The sequence below is a fragment of the Poecilia reticulata genome, linkage group LG3 (genome assembly GCF_000633615.1).
Source record: "Poecilia reticulata strain Guanapo linkage group LG3, Guppy_female_1.0+MT, whole genome shotgun sequence".
NCBI classification, from domain to species: domain Eukaryota; kingdom Metazoa; phylum Chordata; class Actinopteri; order Cyprinodontiformes; family Poeciliidae; genus Poecilia; species Poecilia reticulata.
The window spans coordinates 34,017,744-34,044,780 of record NC_024333.1 but is presented as its reverse complement, the minus strand read 5'-3'; the positions used below and the strand labels follow the sequence as shown (position 1 = coordinate 34,044,780).

General features: G+C 38.2%; 1 protein-coding gene across 2 annotated transcripts in view; it reads right to left on the bottom strand.

The window, feature by feature from the left end:
* Positions 1 to 26,314, bottom strand: part of mpped2a (metallophosphoesterase domain containing 2a) — a 74,707-nt gene extending 48,393 nt beyond the window's left edge. Inside the window, exons 1-3 of one of the 2 annotated variants that reach the window (XM_008405974.2) lie at positions 26,223 to 26,314; positions 23,290 to 23,581; positions 5,134 to 5,315 (exon numbers count right to left, since the gene is read on the bottom strand). In XM_008405974.2, the coding sequence (XP_008404196.1) occupies positions 5,134 to 5,315; positions 23,290 to 23,402 (295 nt within the window). In that variant the 5' untranslated portion in view covers positions 23,403 to 23,581; positions 26,223 to 26,314. Of the gene's footprint in view, positions 1 to 5,133; positions 5,316 to 23,289; positions 23,582 to 24,671; positions 25,254 to 26,222 lie in introns of those variants that run through there. The other variant, XM_008405975.2, reaches the window with a different exon arrangement.
* Positions 26,315 to 27,037: the final 723 nt, after the last annotated feature.

Sequence of the window (27,037 nt, the reverse complement as noted above, 5' to 3'; positions counted from 1 at the left end):
ATTTAAGACAGAAAAGAAAGTAAACTCAGGCTGTAAGGATGCAAAAGGGCTTTTGTTTTAACGCAACATCACAGAGATGAAAGAGATACGTCGGTTAGAGTCTGAAACCAGATCAGAGCCAGAGCTGCATTATCTGATAAGCCGGGTCACAGGAAGCTTACTCCTGCGCATCGATCTCCGATGATCTGCTCCGAGAGGCCGAGCGGGAGTCAATCCTCCAGACAAACGGACCGCAGGAGCACAAACGCTTCAGAAACGCTCCACCTCTACAAACCCAACGCCAGCACACTGAGCCTGTTCAGGTACTTCACTGGAAGTTCCTCTTTTCTGCAGAAAATCCAAGAGACTTGAGTAAATACTGCGAGACTCAAAAGGACTTTACTGGACTACAAAATAAAATATCACATTTTTTACCCTTTTTTTTCTTGCTTTCTTTTCAAAAAGTGGCTGTTATTTCTCTGAGTTGAACAATAACAGCCTTTGAGAATTGTTGTTTAATTAGGTGAAACTAGTGATAATATAAGCAGAATAAAGACAGAAGAACATCATAACATTACAAGAAGTTGTTTTAATAAGAAAGAAGTGGCTTTCTGATTCTTGTTATAAAAAATAAAAGGTCTTAGTCTTTACATCACTGGCTTCTTTTCTTAGCCAAATTAAAGTATTTCATGTAGGGAATGATTTTAGACACACACGGGTTTAAATACATATAGAGAGAAAGGCTTACATTTTATTAAATTACATCAAATTTCAGTAAAAATAGCACAAAACAAAGATCTTAAATTCTGATTTCACCTTTTCTTCCCAGAGTTTGAATAGGCCACTCTAAAATCCACCTTTTCATTCTCCTTGAATGTTTCTGTGAAGTGTTTTGGTTTGGCAATAAAACCCACCAGTCAGATGTGTGTTTCAGACGTTTTTGTTTTCCGCTTTCGCACGTTTTAAAGATCTGGATGTGAATACCTGAAAATCTCAGAATCAAACGCTGCCCTCCTGTCTTACCGTCTGGTCCAAATGTTTGCTGTATTCATCAGAAATGAAAGGAAGCAGCCTGTAGTTTCAGAGGAAACTGTGGCCTTCTGTGCCCTGGTGCACCCATCATTCAATTCCTGAATGACTGTAAAATATTTAACTTCTCCACGAATTTTAAATGCCAACTGGAATACAAAAATCTAACTCAATATTTCAAGTCAGAATAATACAACAGTGTATTAGGGCCACTGCAGATAGGACAAAAAGCTGCAGTAAATTTCCACACACACAAAAAATTTTTTTTTGAATTTTCATCTTTAGAAACTGAGAAGGTTCCAGTTTTTTTTCTAGAAAATTCCTCAGATTTTTTTAAAAACTTTTTTCAAGAAATGTTCGGAGATCAAACATTTTGTGTTTTTCTAGCAAATTTTCAACTCTTTAAACTCGGAAACTTCCCAAAAAAATGTCCATAGAAATTGCACCTTTCTTAGAAAATTTCTGAGATTAATCTAAAAATCTCAGCTTTTTTTTGCAGATTTTTGACTTTTCAAGCTCAGAATATTTATTTTTCTAGAAATATTCTGAGATTAATCTGAAAATCTCAGATTTTTGAGCAAGAATGTACTCCCTTTTTCCCCATTTCTAATGGCCCCAATTCGCCGTCGTAGACTGCAACAGAAGAGGATCAAAGGAAGGAAAATACTTGAACCTTTTCCATTGTTCCTTTAACATTTAAATAAAACTCATGTTATCGGATAATAATTAACCTAAATATCCACTTTGCTGCCATCATATGTGGAAAAAAACAACTACTATCTTTAAATTAAATTAAATCAACTAAATACAAATGTATTTCTTCTCCGTCTCTTGACCTACAGTACAGACCAAAAGTTTGGACACACCTTTTCATTCAAAGAGTTTTCTTCATTTTCATGACTATGAAAATTGTAGATTCACACTGAAGGCATCAAAACTAAGAATTAACACATGTGGAATTATATACTTAACAAAAATGTGTGAAACAACTGAAAATACGCCTTATATTCGGGGTTCTTCAAAGTAGCCACCTTTTGTTTTGATTACTGCTTCGCACACTCTTGGCATTCTCTTGATGAGCTTCGAGAGGTCGTCACCTGAAATGGTCTTCCAACTCTTGAAGGAGTTCCCAGAGATGCTTAGCACTTGTTGGCCCTTTTGCCTTCACTCTGCGGTCCAGCTCACCCCAAACCACCTCGACTGGGTTCAGGTCCGGTGACTGTGGAGGCCAGGTCATTCATCTGGCGCAGCACCCCATCACTCTCGTTCTTGGTCAAATAGCCCTTACACAGCCTGAAGGTGTGTTTGGGATCATTGTCCGGTTGAAAAATAAATGATGGTCCAACTAAACGCAAACCGGATGGAATAGCATGCCGCTGCAAKATGGTGTGGTAGCCATGCTGGTTCAGTATGCCTTCAATTTTGAATAAATCCCCAACAGTGTCACCAGCAAAGCACCCCACACCATCACACCTCCTCCTCCATGCTTCACGGCGGGAACCAGGCATGTAGAATCCATCCGTTCACCTTTTCTGCGTCGCACAAAGACACTGTGGTTGGAACCAAAGATCACAAATTTGGACTCATCAGACCAAAGCACAGATTTCCACTGGTCTAATGTCCATTCCTTGTGTTCTTTAGCCCAAACAAGTCTATTCTGCTTGTTGCCTGTCCTTAGCAGTGGTTTCCTAGCAGCTATTCTACCATGAAGGCCTGATTCACACAGTCTCCTCTTAACAGTGGTTGCAGAGATGTGTCTGCTGCTAGAACTCTGTGTGGCATTGACCTGGTCTCTAATCTGAGCTGCTGTTAACCTGTGATTTCTGAGGCTGGTGACTCGGATGAACTTCACCTCCGCAGCAGAGGCGACTCTTGGTCTTACTTTCCTGGGGCAGTCCTCATGTGAGCCAGTTTCTTTGTAGCGCTTGATGGTTTTTGCAACTGCACTTGGGGACACTTTCAAAGTTTTCCCAATTTTTCGGACTGACTGACCTTCATTTCTTAAAGTAATGATGGCCRCTMGTTTTTCTTTACTTAGCTGCTTTTGTCTTGCCATAATACAAATTCTAAGACTCTATTCAGTAGGACTATTAGCTGTGTGTCCACATGACTTCTGCTCTACACAACTGATGGTCCCAACCCCATATACAAGGCAAGAAATCCCACTTATTAACCTGACAGGGCACAACCTGTGAAGTGAAAACCATTTCAGGTGATGACCTCTTGAAACTCATCAAGAGAATGCAGTGTGTGTGCAAAGCAGTAATCACAGCAAAAGGTTGCTACTTTGAAGAAGCTAGAATACAAGACATATTTTCAGTTGTTTTACACTTTTTTGTTTAGTACATATTTCCACATGTGTTAATTCATAGTTTTGATGCCTTCAGTGTGAATCTACAATGTCAATAGTCATGAAAATAAAGGAAACTCATTGAATGAGTAGGTGTGTCCAAACTTTTGGTCTGTACTGTACATCTTCATTTCCTCACTCAAGAGAACAACAAAACCAGCCGCAGTGAATATAAATAAAATGCTTTTAGATGCATTATCTTAACAAGAACCAGTGTTTTCAGAGCAAACAGCAACAAAGTAAAAATACGTAAATGAGATTTTTTACTTTAAATGATGCAGGAAACAGACACGAGACCTGAAAAGATTACACACGTGCAAAAACATGAAGATGTTTGTTTTGTTTCAACTTCCAACAGTCCAATAAAATATGTTGAAGTTTCTAAATATTAAGCAATTATTAACTTAAAACCAGCAGCTCGTACATCTTGCTAAAAAGTTACTTGTAAGTTAGTTTTGTCTTATTTTAGGTGTAATGAGACATTTGCTCTAGAAACCAGACTAAAAATACTTGGTAAGACTTTGTGTTTTTGCAGTGTAGGAGGGATGTGAGGATTTTCTGGATTTTAATAGCATTTTGTTTTATTTTTTTTCTTTCGTTTCTGTCATAAAAGTAGGTCAGTGTCACCAGTGAGACTGCTGCGAATCAGCAGAACGCTCTGAAGAGTTTTTAGAGGGAAACTTTCACAGCGACCCTAAATCTCAACAGGGTGCATCTCTTTGATACAGATGAAATTCTTTTTATTTTTTTATTCAATGCTGGCATCAGCTGCTGGTTTTATTTCTGATGTCGGTAACACGTACAGGTCCTGAAAACAAACCCAAATGTCCACTTTGCTGCCACCAAATGTGGAGAAAAAACAAACTACTATATTTAAATTAAGTCATAAATTTAAATTAAGTCATAAATTTGTAACATTGTGTAGAAGAATCTTAACACGAATCAGTTTTTTATATTTAACATCATCAGCCACCATGTTTGTATTCTTCTGTTATATGATAAATTAAACACTGTTCTGTATTTTGCAAACTCGAATGTCTTGATTATTAAAGGTCTGGGTCACATGTTCATGTCTAAGTTTAAATGTTTACAGTACAGACTAAGTTAGATGATTTCCACAGAGAGTCAGGTTAATTTGATTAATTTGCACTGCAAACACACAGAATCTTAAGTATTTTTGGCCTATTCTAGTCCACGTCTTAGTTTTTATTTCAAGTGAACTAACTTGCAAATAACTTTTCAGCAAAATGTTGGAGCTTGTTTTAGGTAAATAATTCCTTAACATTGATGAAAAAGGTATTGTACCACTGAAATTATTTCACTTTTAACTAGAACTTTTTCATAAATATAAAGGAATTAGTTACTCAAATCAAGCTATATTTTGCTGAAAAGTTACTTGTAAATAATTTTTTGTCTTATTTCAAATGTAATAAGATATTTTTGCTAGAAACCAGACAGAAATAATTGGTAAGATTTTGTGTTTTTAGCTTAAGTCGCTACAACCCAGAGGAGGAACTGAATGCCTCACACATTTCCCACCCACAGCATGGGGGCAGAGGGAGAGGTCAAAGGTTAACTGAAGCAGGGTGTAAGGGTCGGCCAGGTTAAACTGGACACTTCAGCTGACCAGCTGGGTGAGACAACAGGGAAAGGAGTTCTTGTGTGGTCTGGCTACCAGTAAGACTCGCAACGCGTCTCACGCCTGTGACAATGTGTGTGTGTGTCCAGTAACATGGAGGCAAGTGTGTGTGCGTGTGTGTTGGACAGTTTCTTACCTAGCCAGTCGTTGAACTTCTTGACCTCAGACGGAAGGCCGAGCTCTGTGAAGTCGCCCATGTGGAGCAGAACGTCGCCGTATGGCATCTGGATGCCATCTGTACGCGAGTGTGTGTCGGAAACACACACAAACCTGGTGTGTCCCGCCGGCTTGGGAGTGTCGTAAGGAATGGGGTCTACCCTGAGGGGACAGGCAGGGAGAACGGGCTTAGAAAAGACACGGGACAGCGGGACCAAAATAAATCTGACCCATTACGCAAAACCCATTTTGCATGTTTTTGTACTTCCATTTCGGTTTCTACTGCCTTTAAAAACAACCCAGCTGATTTTTGGGCAACAAGTTCATGTGTTTTGGTGTCTGGAAAATGAGCTATTTCACAAACCTCAAAGCTCTGCCCGTTACCTAGCAACCCCAGCAGAGCTCTGCCCGTTACCTAGCAACCCCAGCAGAGCTCTGCCCGTTACCTAGCAACCCCAGCAGAGCTCCGCCCGTTACCTAGCAATCCCAGCAGAGTCACCCAATTTTTGTATAATCCATAAATCTATTCTAACCTTTTCAAGAAAGCATATCAGGTCACCTTGAATCATTTTCAAGTTTACAGATATAGCAGGATTTTTAATTATTGATTAGATAACATGCTTCACCTCAGCAGTTTAACATTTTAGACCTCTGTTTTGGTTTTTGCTGAAGAAAAACATAAACATACACTTAATCAGAAAACAAGCTTTTCACAGGTTTTTTTCTTCTTTTTTTAAATCTCTAACCTACTTTACGTCAGGAAACTGAGATGGATCAGATACCAAACAAAACCCAAAGAGAGATATATATTTTATAGGCATTTGAAAACAGAATAAAGGAAGTTCACCTTTGCTTTTAATATTAGTTAGTTAATATTAGTTAAAATATGGGAAAAGTTGTCTTGTTCGACAGCCAGACTATTTCATTTACAACTAGAACTTTTTCATCAATATCAAGCAATCATTGACTTAAAACAAGCTCCTACTTCTAGCTGAAAAGCTTCATATAAGTTACTTCTGTCTTATTATAAGTGAACTAAAGTATTTACACAAGAAACTAGACAAAAAAAATAATTGGTAAGACTTTGCAGTGCACTGGATGGACAAATGGAATGAACAGAGGAAGGGACCAATAAATAGGAAATTGGAGAGGATGGAAAAATGGATGGATGGATGAATAGAAAATCTAAACTTTGAGATCCAATTTTCTTTTCCATTGTTATCCAGAATAATTCTCTGATCAAATTCTAGATTTCATAGAACAATCAGATTCAGACCGACTACTGCTATGGAACTCAGAAGCTAGAAAACTACTGAAATTGTTTACTAAAGTGCACAACTGTTGTGATTTATAATGCATTTTGCTACAAAAAAAAAAACATACGATACATGATTAGATGCGCTTTTTGCAATGTTTTGCTTATTTTCTTTTTATTTCTGCTTATTTTTATGGTTTCATTTTCCCCCTCAACAATGATGGCTTTGGCTGCCTCTACAGACATGTGGATTTAAACAGCACAATGCAGAAAAAACTGACAATTTGACAAGCAAAAATAACATCTTAGGGACCAAAATCCATTTCAAGAAAAATAAAAGACATTTCAGCCACTAATCTGGCTGATTAGTGCTCACAAGGAGGGCGATGCTTTTAATTTTTCCCTGGCATAAAATTGGCAAAACAGACAGTGAATCAAAGCATGGGGTGTACTTTCAATCCATTATCTGAAGAAAAAAAAGAAAAAACTCAAGTCTGTGCTAAAAAAAAAAAAAAAAGGTTTTTTATGGAGGCTTTTTTTTTGTTTTGGTTTGCAGGGGGAAAAAAGGCGAAGAAACTCCTGCACTGTTTCAGGCTGAAAGCTGAGAGAAAGAAAGTGGGGGGAAAAAAAAATCATCTCGTCTGTAATTGAAGTCTACAACGTGCAATCCTCCAGCACTCTGCCTCTACGCCATTATTTCATTAGAAGGGATGTCACTCTGCCGACAGAAATCAGACACATAATCAACCCTGCAATCTCCGTCCTGACGAGCTCACACAAACACACACCGAGTTAACGCTAATGTGCGCCGAAGATGGCACAAAAACAAGCAGATGAAATCCAAAAGGCTTCAGACGCAGGGAGGCCATTAACGGAGAGAAAATAAGAGACTTTCCTGCAGGAAAACACATCTTACATCCAGAGACAAGATTGCAGAGGAAACTTAATTCTGGACCCAATTTTCACATTTCTGTGACATTTCGTGGACAGTATCGTACATGGTAGGAAAGAGTGGTGTAAAAAAATAAAATACATAATTTTTTTTAATAGCAGATCTGATTTTAATCAGTTTTTTAAAAGAAATGACAGAAAATATTTTTAAAAAGTGGCTTTTATTTCAGTCATTTCTTCTGGGGTATCAGGCTTAATTACTTAATTATGAGAATAATAAAAAAAATAAAGTTTTTTTACCAGAATAAACTTAAAATTCCAAGAGAAAAGTTCTTTTCATGAAAAAAAAATAGCTTAGTTATCCAGATTTGAAGTGAGCGACTCAGTTTGTGTGGCTCTTTCTTCAAAATAGATTCAGTTGTTTGAACAATAGTTCTGCTACTGTGATAATTTGATGCTGATGTGTTGAGATTATTTCTATTAAGTATTTTATATCAAATATAACTTCACAAGACGCTCAACRTTCCTCATTTTATTTMTTTTTTGTGTTGCGTCTTCGTAAAAATCACACTTTATTCTGRTAATATTACGACTCTATTCTTCTAACWATARATATATACAAAATTTAGCCTGGCCCTAATATTATAGTTAACCTGAATTCAAAGTCCAAATAAATGGAAGCTGTAAAACATGCCTTCCAAACAAGATGGCCGCCCTGGAAGCGCTGACATCACTCTGAACAATGGAAACCCAAAGASAGGATTGGTAGTGAGGCGGGAGRAAATCAAAATGTTCCCAAAATTAAAATGTCAAAAACCAAAAATATGATTAATCAATAAAATCGATTTATTACCCAGCTTAGTTGCTAGGCAAAAGGCTGAGCTTTACTGGAGTTGCTAGGTAACCCCGGCAGTTCCTGCTGATTTGTGACGTTACATTCAGGAGGTTTTGGAAACGGCTCGTTTTTCAGACACTATAAAACATTAACTTATGGCCAAAAAACGTCTGGATGAATTTTTTAAGCGTTGGGCTTCAAAGTAGTTTAGAAACRAACTGAAGCACAACAATGTGGAGAATGTTMATTTTTAATGCAATTTCAAATCATGATCAATAACCACATCTTACTACTTGTGTGAACCACAAAGAAGACGACGACAGGAAGTGGTGTTATTCACGTGTGATTTTAATTTAATTTCTTATTTAATGGAAACAGCGCAAATGCAAAATTGTGTTTTTTTTTCAACAAAGTTTTGTGCACACTTATAATAGAAACCCAGCTGGTATGATGGCTGGAAGTTACTTTAACCAAAATGAAAACTGGCAGCCATCTATTTGCTTCAAATTAAGGTTTGCACATGATAAATACGTAGCAAAATGTTTRTAAAGGCAAATCTGCTGTATCCGTTTTGCATATTCTTTCCATCGACATTCTGTATTCACACCAAGTCTTCTTGTTTTACACTCCTAAGGAACATCTCTGCTTTGTTCTCACACACTGCTACAGAGCAGGCATGCATGGCATATTAGGCAAACTGGAAAATGGAGAACTAGCAGCAGAGATAATGATATTTACTACTGACAATCTTCAGTAAACAGGCCCTGCGCTCGWACGTGCACGCTCGCATTACWCTGAGYCAAGCGGAGTGGCGCATACGTTGCAGCGAGGCTGCTGATTAGATTTGGTGCTGTGAGGTTCCCGGATGCCGCGCGGCTTTAAAGGATTCGGCAGAACCGCATGGGACRAAAAAACAGGCACAAACGTGCGCATATCTCATATACACACGAACACACACATSCATGCATATTAAAACAAAGGCAGGAGAAACACAAGCTCCTTCTTTTTTCCTTTGAGATTTAATCCACCCGGAGAATGTAAGTAAATACCAGCAGCCCCTATCAATTAGAGCAAGCAGAGGCCAAGAAACCTTCATGATCGTAATGCATTGGTCTCTCTCACACGCAACGCTAAGACACAKAGAGCCCAGTCTTTCCTGTTAACATACGACTGTAACAACCCAGAGCTTCATTGGAAATGTATATAGGAGTTCAGGAGTTCAGCGCTGCAGCAGAGGCCTCTGATCTTTTGTAAACGGAGACAGTGAAAATGAAAAAGTCCTCCTGTGATCCAGCAGCAGGTAAAAGAATATCCCCCAGTGACAGACGGAGCTGAGTTAGCATGACGGTTYGCGTTAACATGTCTGAGGAAAGCCTGCAGAGCGAAGAGACAATGTGGAGGGGGCACACTCTGAAACTCTGCAATCCACCRTGACGCTGCAGCAGACACACAGCAGAGCGCTGTGGTTGCAGAAGTATCTGCTTGAAGTAGAAAGACATGGCTTTTCATCGTCTARCAGTGGAACAYGGGGGCGTAAACTTCTGCTCACCTCTGGCTGGAACGACACAGACTCGGCACTTTAGCTCAACTTAAATTAGGAAAGTTACTCCAACTTTACCCAAACTTTCACCGCCGTTATCCCTGCAGTTTACCCCAGAGGTTTCTTAACCCTGCTCCAAGTGTCCTGCATGTTGTAGGGGTTTTCCTGCTGACAAACACCCGACTTAAACCGGATCTACTGAGCAAACACAAAATCTTACCAAGAAGTTTTGTTCTAGTTTCTACTGCCAATATCTTGGTACACTTGAAATAATACAGAACTTACTTACAAGTAACTTTTCAGCAAGAAATTGGAGCTTGTTTTAAGTAAATAACTTCTTTATATGTTTGGAAAGTGCTAGTTACACTGGCAAATTATTTCACTTATCACATGGGAAAAATAGCCAAGTTAAATAATCAGCCTACTAGTACTTTTTCCATCAATATTAAGAAATTATGAACTTAGAACAAGCTCCTAWATTTTGCCAAATAGTTACATGCAAGTTTGTTTTTCTTATTTCAAGTGTACCAAGATATTTGCACAATAAACTAGGCCAAAAATACTTTAAGATTTTGTGTTTTTTCAGTGAAATTCACATTTTTAATGATTATAATAATTCCAGTTTTGTTTCTAAAAACTGTCCAAATGCTTAAAAAMAATAAAATAAAAATCACCCAGACATTTTTAACAATAAGTGATGGCTTTTTGGTGTCTGGAAAATGAGCTGTTCAAAAACCTCCGGGATGTAACRTCACAGGTCAGCAGGCCCAGCCTCGTTACCTAGCAACCTGAGCCCGTTACCTAGCAACCCAAGCAGTATTCAACATTCTACAGCAGGGACAAGGTAAACTAAAATATAACAACATTTATGTTTTGAAATGTCTCTCTTATAAACACCCTATCCACCTKGCTGGTCAGAAAAGTTCCAAARAATTAAAAATATAAATCTCTTGATAAGTTTTACGGCATTTAGCAAACAGAAATAATTGTTARTTTTAACTAACTTAAAACAATAGAAATTGAGTCTGGTTAACTTCAGATGGTAAGAAAAAAATTCTGCATGTGCATTTTTATTATCTCTACATATCTGTTTAACTGTAAACAACCCTGTCCAAATATAGGCACTTTGAATGTTAATCATTTTCAATGACTTTACACAGAAATTAAGCACTTTCCAAACCTTGAAAAAACAATTGAAATTCAAGCATTTTTAAGAAATTCAAGCACCTTTATAAACCCTGAATATATAAAGATGACAAAACAGAGGTCCATATAAAACACCTTTACTTTTACTGCATGGAAAAGATTCCAAGACAAAGATTAATTTTCTAAATGTTGCTGAATGTCGTACAGGGATTTTAAACAGGAGTGTGTCGTTGTCAGAGACTAAAATGAAGCCATTTTCTATGAAAAGCACCACTGTTAGGCACGGTAGAGGTCCCATGTTGTTACGGGTGTGTTTCTCTTTCAAAGGCCCAGAAAAATTAGTATTAAAAAAGAGAAAAAGCTGTTATATCAATGAAACGGTAAATTGAAAAGTAAATGCATAATTTATTATTAAATATAATAGATTTGCAAAAGTTCTTGCTCAAGAATTGATAGAAACCAAAGTACAACGTTATCGAGTGGCAGAACAGTTACTGTTTGCATGCCTKCTTTTAAAAGTAGACTTAATAATGGCGGACGAGATAAAGTTCAGCCTGTGRGAGACAGCAGGAGGGACGCAGGATCGCTCTCTGATGTCTGCAGGAGGAGATTTCATTTGACTGAGCACACTTGGCTCCACGGCCTTTTAGAAAAACACACGAGAAAATAGGGTCAGAGGTCAGCCGCAGCTCGCTCCCTCAAAATCTGAACACCAAACTCACGCTGCAGATAAGAAGCTTGTTGTTTCTGGCTGTTTGAAGCTCTTTTCCAAGAATGATGATACACTCTATGTTTCAAAGTTGCAGTTAAAATTTCTGTTCAAAGTTTGTGCWAAAGTATCTCCAAGCAAGCTGTGCATCACATTCGTATCTATCTGGATTAACGGATCGATGTTTCTGTCTGCTTTGCTGTAAAAACCTCCAGCTAGTAGATAATTCAATATTTCTGTTTATCTTCCACATGTGGATACAAGAACCTAACTTGTCGCAGATGTTCCCAGGAGCTTGCTTTAAAAGAAATAATAATAATAATGCAAGATAGCGGCCATTTTTCAAGATGAATGCCTTGGTTGTCAAGGAAAATGTATTTTTGACTTTTGGTAACAAAACTGGATCTACAGAAATAATATTAGCCACTGCTTACAAAATGTTATTCACTTACCGTAACAAGAATCTTAGCTCCACAAAAACACAGCAAATCTACAAAAGAATTAGCCGAAGCTAACAGAAACTGCTAATCAGAAAACAAAATAACCAAACCRTTCAGCATATGAAAGAATTAGCAGAAGCCAACGCTAAACCGCTTAACACATAATGAATTATGTGGAAGCTAGTGCTAGCYGTTAAATACAGTGACTAAATTCATATCGCCTAACTTCATACAGAACCAYTGCATGCAAAGACTCCAGATGAAAGTGAACAGAAACTTAATGCTGCATTATTTACTCTAAAATAACCACAGAAGTATTAAGATTCAAATCTAGTGGTTTGTTTGAAACAGGAACAGTTGTTTGTATAATTGTGACAGGAATCTGTTAAACTCGTCTTCTCACTCCGTAACAACAAATTGATTTATAATTTTGCAGAAACATATTTTCAATCATGACTGAAGCAAAGATTTACATTTCCTGCTTCATTATCAGTATCTGGCCATTTTAGCTCAAGCTGCTCTAACAATAAGGATTAAAAGCTTAAATTCATCATCATGTCTCAGTCAGATAATTTGGGTCAACAAATGCATGTAATCCAACTTTGCTTTTAAACGTTTTTATCGTTTCTGACAACTGAACTGAAACAGCTGTTGATGCCACTAATATTTCTACCAAATTGTGGCAGTAGTAAAAATACAGAGTTGATTTTCATCAGTTTTACAGGAAACATCTTAAATAAAACAGGATTTATCAGTTGCACTTCTTTTTCTTTTGTTGATGGCAGATAAAAGAACCAAAATCATTTTATAAAACGGAGCAGAAGTACATCTGTACTTCATCATCTCGTGAAAACTTAACGCAGTTTGACATTTACGTGGTCGGTTTGCTAAAAGAATGAGAAAATGCAAAATCCCAAATTAACCGGAGTCAAAACATTCAATCTTTTTCACAAGGCTAGTTCTGTCTTTATCGCTTTTTTCAGAAGAAACATCAAAACACAACGTTCCCCCATTTCCTCTGTATATCCTCAGCATCAGTCCGCCCTACCCCCTCTCTCTCTCACACACACACGCACACAGACACACACACACACACGAGCGCGCGTGCCTCACTCTTCCAAAGTGCAATACCATTTCTCCGAGAGGAGCACACGGAGCGCCTCTCTTATCTTCTGCGTTTCAGCTGTCTGCGCTAATTCAATAAACTTCAGAGGAACAAAATGAACACAGAAATAACAGAGAGAGGGTTGCTGGTGGGGCGAGCGGAGAGAGAGACAGAAAAAGAGAGGGAGAGAGTGAAAGGTGGGAGACGAGAACAAGCAGGAAAATCTGGGGCAAATTGTGATGTAGAGTTATTAGGATAAAAAAATAGCAGATTTTTAAATAAATTAGAGCCAGAATTGATTTTCAGGGGTTGTGAAACTGAAGGGCGGTGTTGTGCGGCGGCGGCGCTGCCACCCCCCACGCCATCCGTTCAGCTCGTGCATGTCCTCCTCATCCCTTCCCATAATGGCACAGTGCAGCACACACAAAGGCTCCGTCGGAATATCAGCACCGGAGGAACCTTCCGGCGCTGCGCTGGGAAATAAATTGCTTCTGTTAATGCCCCTTTCATTATGGCACAGCCCTTAATTGTGCTGCTGACAGTCTGCCTGGCTGCAGGGCTGATGGGAGGAAGGATGAGGCCAAGAGCCGAGCAGCAGCTGAAGGCGGAGGGAATAAAGCAGCTCTGCGTTCACCTGGACGGACCACACGGCTCAAAACAGAGCAGCTGTGATTTCCAGAGATGCACCAATCAGGATTTTTCTTATTTTTCTCAATTTTAAAAATGCTGATTTTTCCTTTTTTTTCCATTCCCAGGTCTACAAAACAAGCAGGAGGTTTTGTGTCACCTAAAAAAAATCTTATACAGCCGGTATGGAAAGTATTCAAGCCCCTTTAAATGTTTACACACCGTCATTGTAGCCATTTGATAAAAAAAAGTTCATATTCTTTCTCTTGAATGTAAACTTAGCATTCCCACCTGGACAGAAAAAAATGGAAATATAGAAATGTTTGCACATTACAAAGGAAAAAGTGAAATATCACATGGTCATAAGAATTCAGAGTGAAAAAATTTAAAGGTGTCAGAATAATTTCCATACTCAAAGCATACTGCTGTCTGATACATTTAGGGACCAAATACAACAGTGGGATGTTTCAGTTTCAGACGAACCAATCCACGTTTTTCACTTCCAATGCTGATACAGATATCTGAGGTTTAGTATCGGCCAATATCAATCCAATACAAAATTAACTTTAAACATTTCTTTTTTTAAATAGAGATAAACGTACGTAATTACAAATTTATTTAATAACTCTGCATCAGTACAGCGCTTAAATACACCAATAGCTTCATACGTTTGGTCAAACATGTAAAAACTTCAATTTGTTCAGTCGGCGCAATTAGGAGAATAACAGCCAATAAAAAAAAAATCAATGATTAAAAACTGAAAAAAACTAAAGGTTGACTATTTTGGTCAAACATGTAAAAATAAACAGCAACAAACTGTGGTGCAATGGCAACATAATATCAGGGGATCTGAGATCAGGTGTCTTTTTTTAATCACTTCCTGTCTCTGCTTGTTTACACGTCAAAAACTTCATCCAATAAAACTACAAGTCATAAATAAAGAATCAAAAAACACTGGACGCTTTCTTTCTCTGAAGTCCGAGGAACAGTGGAGACAATGAGTCTGCTGGCACCACACGTCCACATTGTTAACGTTAGCCTAGCCACGGCTAGGTGAGACAGAGTGGTAGCTAGCATAGATGTTAGCCCATATTAAGACCAACCTTCTGTGTATGACGCTATGCTTATCCCACTAACCTGAGCTTGCAGTGACACCAATGTGAGCGCGTATATCTGTGGCTGAAGAATAATGTGAGACGTAGGTTTGGAGACGGACCAGATTTTGCGTTTTTTGGTCTGATTCACGTCTTCCCAAATGAAACCGTTTCTAGACAAACAACCTGGAGTTCGATAAAAGTGGACTAAACAGGGTTGGTGTGAATGCACCTTATGTTTCTTCTGACTTGCTGAATGAAAGAAAGAGCAATCTGGAAAAGCTGATGCAGCTGAATATTAGGTTCAACATGACGCAACCAACAAAATGCTGAGTAAATGAAAAGAAAACACTCTGCAGAAAGATCCCTTTGGGATTACATTTACCCACAAATCTCAGAACTAAGCAAATTATCAATTTTACTGGAAAAGTATAAAAGAAAATGAGAATCTACAGAAAAACCTTTAACAAGTGTTAGTCTTGAAAAGGCCATCTGTCAGGGCAAACTAAACATGCTTTAAGCTGCACAAATAAAGACTTGTCATGTTGAGGAGTTGCAGGCTCAGAGCGCCTTGCTTCTATTACATGTTTGAGGAGGAAGTGACATCATCAGGGACCTGTGCCTCGCCACGCCATGCCAGGTTCAAGAGGCTCAGAGGGACAAAATCTCAAAGACATCAAAAGAACTTAATCTTCCATGAAAAAAATAACAAAAAAAATACAGGCCCTGCGTAGTGTCAACCATCACTTAACCCACAACATCACCATCAGCTCCATCATCGCAGACCTGCCAGACTCCAGCAGCAGGTCAGAGGGTGGAGAGGGAACTTAATCAAGGGTTCTCCTGTTACAAAATCCCTCCACTCCTGCCAACAAGCAGCGGCAGGCCGACAGAAACAAAATAAAAGCTACAAAATGAAAGCAGAGAGCTAAAAACCGGCTTAAGGTGATTAATTGGACTCTTCTTTTAATGGTTTATTTATTCTCAGTCCAGAAATGTCCTCAAAAGTGAAAGCAAGAGCACATTGTGACTAATATTCATGGGTCAGTGCTGTCCAATTGGTTTGGTGTGCACAAAACTATTGCAATCAAGGATGAACTTGAAAGAACTACAACTGTTTATATCGTTCTGGTTTTAATTTGCTGTTTAAATTGGAGTTGTCTGTTGATTTACTTTTATGTATATTTACAAATACATATTACACAGGTGTAATAATACATTCAGCTCAAGATGAGGCAACCTTACATTTATGACAAGATTTAAAAGAAAACTTATTTTACCAACTTTAAAAAATCTGAATTCAGTGCAAAATATTACAATCCATGTTTGACTTCTCTAATTTCTGCAGTTTTCAATAAGATATTAGTAATAAAAATAGCATAGAGATTACTTGCATTTCTATTGGGGCTTAAACGATTAATCGTGATTAATCAACTAATGAATTGATTTGCAACTAATTTAACAATTGATTAATCATTAACTGGAGTATACAAACTCAAAAAAGGCCATTTACTGAAAAAAAAAAAAAAACATTCAGAGCTGTAATTAAGCCAAAATTGCACTATATATTTTGCATTTAAGGTAAAAACATCTTTGTCTGTAAATACGTTTTAACCAAAACTCCAATAGCAGCTTGAGCTTCACTCAATTCACATTTATTAAAGGAATGCCATGTTGCTGCATTTTAGGCCGTAGAATGTTCATTTTATTATTTAAAAAAAGAAAAACTTAATATTTATTTCTTCTAGTATTGCATAATGTGGTTAAATGAAAAATCTGTACAATGCACCATTTTTTATCTGATTGTCAGAATTATCGATTAATCAATTACTAAAATAATTGTTAGTTTCAATGTAGAGAATAAAGTGTTTTTGCAGCCAGAGCTGTGTTTTAGTAAATCTTTTAGTGTAGCTAGTTCACATTTGACTTACCAGCATATCTAATATTTTGAACTAGAAAATAAATTGTTAAATTAGAAGTGTTTGTTTCTTCTCTACATAAGCTAATAATTAGCATGCAATGCTTCGTGTTTGTTTTTTTTAACCATGAAGCTTTTTTTGACAGAGAGCTGTAATGTTGACTAACATGCAGTTCCTAAATATGGGTTGTAAAACCCTGGGAGATTTTGATCAAATAATTTTTTATGTCAGAAAATCCAAAGAACAGAAAAATGTAATAATGGAGAGCTGAAATTTTCTTTTCAGTAGCTTCCTTCAAAATCCGTCCAATACTTTGTGACAAGAACGACGGCACATAAAAATACCCTAAAGGAGCAGAGAGTTGAAAATGAATGGGGTGCCGGCCGGTATCATCGTCAAATGATGCATAATCATGCGCTCTACATTTATATTCAGAGGCCAGGAATAATTAATAGGGTATCTGAAGTAAAGGGAGAGAGAATCTGGATATTTTAGAAAAGATTGTGCAGGTCTGTATAGTAAAATAACGGTTTTGTGTTCAGGTTAATTTGATTTAAAGGGCTAAACTTTGGACTTGGATGGTTCTGGGAGTCAGATTTCTCTGTTTATATGCAAGTGGGGATACTGGGTAAATAAATCAAAGCACTGGATGTTTGGGCTGTGGTATACAGTGGCCACAGAAGAAAAATCCCATGTCTGCATCTGACCAGAACCAAGTTTAGTCAGTAGTCCTCTAAAAATGCACAGACAAGAAACAAGCAGGCTTAAAGTTAAATGTTACAGACATGACTGCTTTTAGACCAAAAGACGGCTCGTTATTGATACTATACACCCCATACGACATACATTTTTAGTAAGAAGGGCAGTTTTCCAAAGGACTAATTATCCAAGGTAACCAAACCCCAAAAGCTAAAGGTTTGAGTTAATCAAACTCCAAAGGCTAAAGGTTCAGGCTAATCAAACTACAAATAACTTAAAGTTCAAGCTAATCAAATCCAAAGCAGGCTGAACTTTAAGGGTAATATGATGGAAATATGCTTTAATGATATAAAAAAAAAAGCTTATATGATTTGACATCATCAGTAGATCCACATGTGAAGCATAGTTCTAGATTAAGCCAAATGGTCCCTCCTTCAAATAACGTAATGACAGTCACAACAAAGTTCCCACTTGAACTTGAACTTTAATCAAGTGGTTAAAGTGATAAGAATCACTTTAATCTGGAAATTTAAGACTTTAGCTTAATGCAATTAAAATAATTTTGCATGAAGAGATTTAACCGTAAAACATCCAAGCATAATCCAACCGGTTTCACTTGATTAATTACATGTTACTAAAAATGAATAGCTTTTAAAATGGAAAGGCTTATATTTCCACTTAACTGAAGGTAAAAGGTCTTTTACTTTAGACAAAAGTAAAGTAGATCAGTAAAAGATAAATTAAGGTCCTTAGGAAGGTCACATTAGGCTCTCTTTTTATAATAAGAGATGTTTAAAGAATTAATTACAGCACAATAAATCAACAAGGTAATTGACCATGAACATAATCATTAGTAGCTAGCTGGACTATTAGGATTAAATCCATGGAGAAAATCCCTTGAGAACAATGCCAGAGGAAATTAAACGCTTGCTTGAAATGTTTATTTTCAGAAAACAACACCAGAATAGTTTGCTGTAAACGTTTTTGGGACATTTCTTTATTTTAATCTGAGCTCCCTGACTGCATCTCGGCCAAATCCGGCTCGATTAGATCCCCAACTGGAAGCATATGCTCCAAGTTGCTGAGCATTTCGTTTCACAAGACGACGACAAAAAGGAGAGGGAACAAAAATACAGACGGCGCGGAAAAATAAACTGACAAACAGGGCCAGACTGGGTCGTCCCATGCTCCGAAGAAAACCCGCTCTGACTTCAGGGTCACGTTCCGCAGCATTAGCGTCTATCTGCGGCTCTCTGTGAGCATGCATGGCTGCCTACGTGCTCCACATCCGTGTTTCCGCCACACAAAAGGCACCGCTGTACCCCCTTTTTGGAGAAATATTCCCGTCTGAGAGGGAAGGGAAAACATTAGACATGGGATTAAATTTCAACAAAAAAAAAAAAAAAAGGCAAAAATGTCTTTCATTTTCTGTCAGAGAAGCTCGCGTTTTATTTCCCCCTGAATGCGGCGAACGAGAGAGAGGAACGACTCGGATCATTATCCGGGAAATCTAAACAAGCCTTTGCTTTCCTCGAACAGAGCTCTTATTCTATAAGCACTTGAACATGGAGGGGGGGATGGGCTCAGAGACACGCGTGTCTCTGTGTGTGTGTGTGTGTGTGTGTGTGTGTGTGTGTGTGTGTGTGTGTGTCATCGCAGGGCTCCTAGGTTGAGTCTAAGAATGACAGGGTAAAACACTGCAGGCTCTGTGGAACCCAGGAAACAGCCTAATGTATTTATCCAAACATATCTGCTGAGAGGCCCCTCTGCTTCCACACAACCCCCCCATCAACACACACTTCACCTCCGAACACAACGAACGAGGATAAAAAAATCAACAGGACTGCACAAAAAGCAAAGGAATCAATTTATATCGAAAAAATCCCAATATTTTTCCAAGAAAGCGGAAATGTAAAGGTTTCACTAATCCGACGCCTGCAGATTTGCAGCTTAATGCATCCAAAAGAAGCAATGAGAAGAGCTCCGGTTCACGGCTTCAATCTCAAGACAGCATCGCCTTCAATCTGCCTTTATGTGCTGCAGCGAAAATAAACCGTCTGCAGGTGACGCTGCATTTTTTAAGAAATGCTTTAAGCATTTTCTTCGTAGAAGTCCCAAAAATAAATCTGCACAGGCTTTAAAAGATGAACAACCAACTAAAACAAAATGCACAATCATCAGCAAAATCTGTTCTTTATTGGCTTTGCTTTGATTTACAAGCTGCGTTTCCTTTGAGCGTAAAATTACGCAAATTGGAATTCCGAAAAAAAATCAGCCTAACGGAAACACGTCAATTTAAAAAAGTTTTTGAAATTAGTTTAATTCACAAAACTGCAATGGAAACACTTTTCACACATTTGTAATGGAAACGCAGTTAGTGTTATGACTGCAGCTCCACCCACCATTTTAGTTACTTTGTAATAGCTGCAGCCTGTCCGCCGCGTTGCTGTAAACAGCTACCGAGTGTACGCTGCTTAATAGCAGAATCACTGTAATAGAAGGTTTTAAAATGCTGCAACTTTCCATTATGTCATTCTTTAGGTTTAAAGTATTTTTATTATATGTACAGAATTTCTGCAGGTTTGACCAACTCAAAATTAAGACTTTAAGACTTTTATAAAACCATAATGAATGAAATTTAAGACCTGTGTCGCAACAAATGTATACAAAAGATGATCAACTTACTCATGGATGTAAAAAAAAAGCTAGCTAGCAGTTAGTTAGCGGTAGCCTCAACTGCCTCGAGTCATAGAGTGCAATGAATACGTCTGTGTTTGACTCAAACTTTAGCCTGACTGAAATAAAATGGAGACTGAAGTCTCTAAACAAAAATGTCCATCAAAAAATGTCAAGTTGAGACACAAATACCAGACTGAAGATTTTTATGATCCAGTTTTTGGTAGAAAGAGAGAAAAGACAAAACACAATTATGCAAAAGGAAATTATTGAGCTTGTTTTCATTTATTATACGATTAATTGATTTCTTGCTTACTGCAACAGGCATTAAATATATAATTTATGCGCAAAGCAACCAAAACTCCCAATGTGCAAAATGGGAAAGATGCAAAAAGGACCAGCACTCCTTATTATGAACTTTAATTGAACTTGAAAACTTGAGCAGACGCTGCATAGCAACCAGACCCACCTTGCTGTTTTTACCAAAGCAAACTACAAAAGAATCAAAACACTGAAATTTCAGCAAAAATTACATTTCTTAGAGTTCATATCACAGCGCTGGCACTTTGTTACTTTTGTTTTATCTAAAGTAGAAAAACAGAAGGTGCCCACATTCATATTAAATCCTCTGACCTGGTTTATCAACTCTTACAAAAACCATTGACATAACAGAGCTTGAAAGGGTTATGTTTGTTTCCTTCTCCACATTCGGCACTCATTGTGCTGGCAGCGAAAGTCTGCAGCTGAGGAATTCCCAAAACAACACAGTGCCACATTTGTGCACGCTTCCGAACGCCAAGAGGAAGGTAAGGCTCCAATTTAGCCGTTTACATAATTCCATCTCCCTAAAATAATCCTGCTTACAAGAACAGAGTGAATGGTGGGAACCATAAGAACCAAAAGAACAATGCTTCAAAAAAACTGAAACTGTAGGAAACAGTTAAAACTTGTGGCCAGGCGCTGTGACTGCCAAAAGTGAAGCTGTGCAGCTGGTCGATCTTTCAGCTCTGAAGTCTGCTGAGAGCTCATCATCCAACCCTGATTCAGACCAAATTTATTTAAGAATCTAAACCTTCATTCAACAGGCTTTAAATCCATGCGGATGCATTGTTTCTGCACCCTGAACAATTAAACTTTAACATATTTCCGCCACAAAAATTACAAGCATTCTTTTGTAGATGAAGGGCTGCTAACCGCTAAACCACAACAGAAGCTTTTATAACATGCTGGAAGCAAAATATATTTTAATTGTGTGGTCAGACTTTAATTATCTTTAATAGAGCTGCAGCTAACTATTATTCTAATGTGCCAGGGTTTTTTTTTTGTCTGATTAATTCATTAATCTTCAGAAAAATCGACAGAATTTGAACCAGGTGATGCTAAAAATGCTATTTGAATATATGTAGAAAGAACACATTTAACAGACCAAGATTTTTTCATCTTAAGTAAACATTTTTTGTACAGTTTTGGCTTAATTACAGCTCTCTGTAGGTTGCTTTTTCAGCAAACTGCCTTTTTTTATCTCTGAGTATGCCAAGTAACAATTAATCAATTACTAAATTAGTTAACGATTATTTGAATTATCGACTATTCACTATTATTTTCATTAATCATTTCATCCTTAATTTTTTATATGCCCACTTTACAATGTACTGGAACTAGCTAATCTTTTCTGCACTGCTTCCTGAAGCCATCAAAGTTCAATAAAACTTAAAATGCCACAAAAACGCTCGGCTAAACACAGACAGGGCTAACCAGGCAGACCAGGCAAAAACTGTGGTGATGCCTAGAAGGAAAAAAGGCAGAATAAGAAAAGCTCTGGCTCGTATCGGCAACAGATCATCATTCTCCGGTTTTTGGTGACTCTCTTTAAAAGTCAGACGAGACTGAAGGAGTCCAGCTCATTTTTCCAAGTCAGAACTCCTGATTTTTCTAGATTTGTTCTCAAACTTTTCTTTTTTCCCCAGAAACTTCTCACACTCTGCATTTCTACTGTTCCAGGCTCTAAATCCGGAAAGACCAGAGACGACTGGACGGACAGATGGAAGAACTCAAACATTTCAATCAAACTGTTCCAGACTTTGGTTGGAATGCTGTTTAAAACATTAAAAGCAAGCAGCTGACACCTTTTAAACTTTACAATCAGAGCTTCTCTCTCTGAGCTTCTGTTAAATTTACTTTACATCATCCTGACTGGACTCCAGTTTGAGCTCATTCTGCCCACATGCTTTTATTTTAGGGCTGCCACTAAAGATTGTTTTAGTAATCAATTACTCTATCAATTATTTTGACGATTAATCTGATGATAAAAAAAAGTTCATTAAGCTTTTCTTATGCAGCATTAAAAATGCATTTAATAATGCAAATTAGGTCAAAGTTGTTGTTTTTTAATAAGAAAATCATTTTATTGCCTAAAATGCAACAAAGGCTTTCCTTCAGTGAACACTTGACCATTTGTGGCAAAGGATGCATCAACAAGTTCATAATTATATGCATGACTTCAAATCAATACAGTTTAGGGCTAGTATGTTAATTTTTTTAATTTTTTTATTTATTTATTTTTTTACAGAATTTGAATAAGGTGGCACCTGAGGGGGTTTTTTCATCTTAAATGCAGAATATTTATATTTTTGTACAGTTTTGGTTTAATTACTGCTCTGAGTATGTTGGTCTTTCATCAAATAGTATTTTTAGAGTTTGTTTAATCCAGTTAATGATTAATCAAAGTCAGAACTTCTGACTTGAATTACTCCTATATTAATTGACGATTATTTCAATAATCGATGAAAAGATAATTAAAGATCAGTGAAGTATGTCCTCTACTTGATTCTCTGCTTTTGCTAATTAAGAGGAAAGTGGTGCAGAACATTTTTTTAGCATCTCTTATTAACATAATCGATTAATCACAATTAATCGTTCCAGCCTTGAGCGTATTAGTCCATTTACAGGAAATATTTTGTCACAAAATGCAACACATGACCACTTCATGCAGCAATTTGGAAGCAACTGGCAAAGTAAGGATCAGAGAAGTAAGTCTTATACTTCTTATACTTCATTCTTTGCAGAGAGGAAATAAGTAAATAATCGATTAATCACGATCGTTTCAGCCATAGTTTATTTTTATATTTGTCTGAACCTGCAGGTGTGCTAGACATAAGACAAAAGTTTCCAACTTGTAAAATAAATGCTTGTGCACTTACATGTGGACATGTGGAGGTTGGAAGCGGCTCTGGTTGATGTTGTAATGCGTGAAGGCCTGCGTGGGGTTGGAGCTGTACTCGTCCACCGTGATGGTCACTTTGCCATGAGCCATCCTTCCGCCGTTTGGACATGAGACGCCGTTCGTTCACCGGGATTCAGCAACGAGCCGTGCGGCGGTCATCCTTCAGAGCCGCTCGGTAAGCCCAGGAAGTCTCCCAGCAGCAGGAGCGGCAGCGGGGCCGGCTGTGGCTTCCCGGCCGACCGACCGACTCGACCAACACACGCTGCAGTCTGCACAGACAAGAACAGAGCAACGCATCAGCTGCTGTGCCAGGGCATGCATCCGAGGCAAAAAATTATAAGTTCAGGGATTCAGGCTAAAAAACATTGTCAAAAAAACGTCCAAATATTTTCTACAAAAGGTCCTAAAGTGATGAGATTGTCCATAAATGTTCTTCAGCGAATCCACGTGTGAAACATGTTGATTTCTGCACCAACTAAAAGCAATATTAAGCTAAAGGTTTTACCATATTTCTTCTTAGGGCAAAAGAGAAAAGAAAAATTACTACGGATGTAATCTCAAATCCACAAGGCTATTTAATTTAAAATATTTGAAAACAGAAACATTGCAGCCAGCAAATTCACACATGAAACAGGCTGATTTCTGCACACAACGAAAACAAAAGTGACTCCAATCCCAGAACTTATAGATCGATCAATCAATCAATCATCAACTTCTCAGAGTAAAAGCTACCCTAAAATGTTAAATTCAGGTATTCAGGGATAAATGATAAAGTAAAAGTTTGCAGATTAAAAAAGGCACAAAAAAATCGCAACATTTTCTACGAAGCTCCTAAAAAGATGAGATTATACAGGAATGTTAACAAAATTAAGCTAAACTTTCTTCAACACTTTTTCAACTGCATTGAATTTAAAGACAAAAAACTTTAAATTCAATGATTCAGAGATAAACAATAAGTCAATGCTTTGAGACTGAAAAAGAAAACTTTTTTAAAAATCCCAACATTTTCTACAAAAGCTCCTAAAAAGATTAGATTACACAGGAATGTTATCAAAATTAAGCTAAAACTTTTAGCATAATTAGAAAACAATAATTACTCTAGATCTGAAAGTCAGAGGTCTATTACATTTAAAATATTTTTTAAAAAAGGACAATGCATTCATTAATCTTCAGCGAATCCACATGTGAAACATGTTGATTTCTGCACCAACTAAAACAAAAGTGACTCAAATTCCAAACTGATGCAATCAAAATCAATCAGTCAGGGGCGATCTGGCGTCTTTACAGTTTTATTTATAAATAAATCTGTTTAAAAGCTGCAAATTGTTGGAGGACAAGATAAAAAGCGACATCTCTCACCCGGCTGTCCTGCGCGCCTCCTTTCACTCTGACCTTCCCAACTGTGGCAACGTGGCTACCGTGGGTGTTTTATACCAGACGTCCTCATGTTCCCACACATCAAAGGGCAAAAAATGTCAAAAGAATAAAAATCTGCCTTTTTTCCCCCCATAAGACGTAAATCGAAAGGATGCAGTGAATAAGTTGAAGCAAACCTCTCAAAACTGGCCTATTTTTTATTTCAAAAAATCCTGGATTTATGTTTTCTGGGTCAGCTGGATGCTACTTCCTATGATGCATGTAGTTAATTTTAGAATGAGGAAAACACATTTATTCAGATTGGTGTCATGAAACCCCTACATTGAAGTCATTTAAATAGAAACATTACAGCATGTGAATCAAGAACTGTGCTTTTAAGATTGATTTAACTTCAAAGGAAAGCTATAAATTTCACCAAGGCGATTATTTCCCTCAACCCTTGGGGGCAACTTTATGTTTCTACCTGTGTACACTGGACATTAATAGCAAATAATCACAAAATTTCGGATTTTTTAATTTCTTAAAGGCCAGGTTTAGCAATTAAAGTCAAATTTTTGAGAGTATTATCTGAGCTTTAAGTGCTGAAAACTGCCAGGAACATTGATTTACATTTTCTGTCAATTTGCAAAGATGATACTGCAGATGAAAATAATATATTTTTTAAAAATCTATTTGAAAATAGATTAATGCAAATACATGCTAATAGGATTTTATCTGAGCGTTTGAATGTCAAAAACACTTATTCTGATTTACAATTTCAGGATAAGTAACAATATGCAATGTAAAATCATTAAAGAAGGGATGCAAACTGTCTAGTTTAAAGATCAAATGGAAAGTATGTAAAAGGAAAAAATAAAACTGGACATTTTCTGTACTATTTTTATCAACACAACCAAAGTTATAGATATACAAGAAAAAAAATAACCTTGCCGTTAAAATATGATGCAAAGGCTGCACTGTAGTAGATAAATTAATATCATGTTTATATCATTCTATTTATTTATTTTTCAGTATGCAGCGTGTATCTCTGTAGTGTCCATGCTCGTCTGTCCCTCTCTACCTTATGGCTACAGTAGCAGCAGCAGCGACTAGCTCTGTAGCTTAGCCTGCTAAATTGTATTATTATGCACGCTGAAGCTGGAGCTTCTTTCTGGCAGCACAATAAACAGAGAGCCTGGCAGCTAACTTCCCACTCCGGTAAGCAGAAGGAAGCAGCGGAGGGGGGCAGAAGGCGAATAAAATTCACCCATTTCACCATGCAGACACGGCGTGAGCTATACTACACAGCCGCTTGCAGCATGCAAAGAAAGAAAGAAAACTCCGTTCCCCCTTGAACTCTGATCTGTGAATAATATTAATAAATAATAAATTTAAAATAACCCAGAGGTGGTGAGTGTCAAAGCGCCGCCTCGGTAACCTCTGGCTCCTTCCTCGTAAATGACAAGCCACCTTTAAACCGACGGCTTTGTGTCAGGAATTCCTCCCCTCCCTCCCCGTCTCTGCCTCCGCGGCGAGGCTGAAAGGTTGCGCTACCTTCGGGCTGGAGGTTTTTCCGTTTCCCCCTCCTCTCTGGGTGTTGCAGCCGGCCGGAGAACGAGAGTCGGGTCGGAGAGGGTCGCCCTCTACGCGGTGGAGGAAGAAGAAGAAGAAGCGGCGGTTGAAGAAGCAGAAGAAGAAGAAGCAGCGGAGGGACTCGGGTCCATGCGGCGGAGACTCCTGCGCGAGGCGCGACCGTTGGTGTTGGAGGGCCGGGGCAGGAACCTTCGACCCGGCGGGACCTCGGCTGGCTCTGGTGGAAAGAACCCAGACCTGGAGGAGAGCGAGTGGTAGCGAACCTGAGCGGAGGGCGAGAGACACTAACAGTTAGCGGGGGAGAGAGAGTGCGAGCAGCCGCGGTGTGTCGGAGGGGGAGCCGAAGTGCAGTGAGTCGGAGCTGCCACTGGGGTCAGAGAGCAGGAGGAGCAGGAGCGAGCGCAACATCCCCCCTACCCCACAACCCKCCGGCCGCGCGCCTTTACCGGCGGGCACACGCGCAGCGAGAGAGAGAAGGGGGGTGGCGGGGAGAAGCGCTAAGTGGTGCCGCGTTTTGCCTCTGCTGCGTTCACTTGCCCTCGAAAATCACACTTCCTACATCCATTGGAGCCATAAATGACTGTCCAAGCGCAGGTGCATCTCGGTACCATTGGAAATCACTGAAATGTTCATTTATTTCACCAATTCAAACACAAAAATGTAAAGTTATTCAGTAGGTTTAATACTCATTCTACGGAAAAAAGTTACGGTCACTGAAAAAAAAACTACGCAAAAATCGTACACAAGGAGTAGCATCCAAGAAATTATTGAAGAGT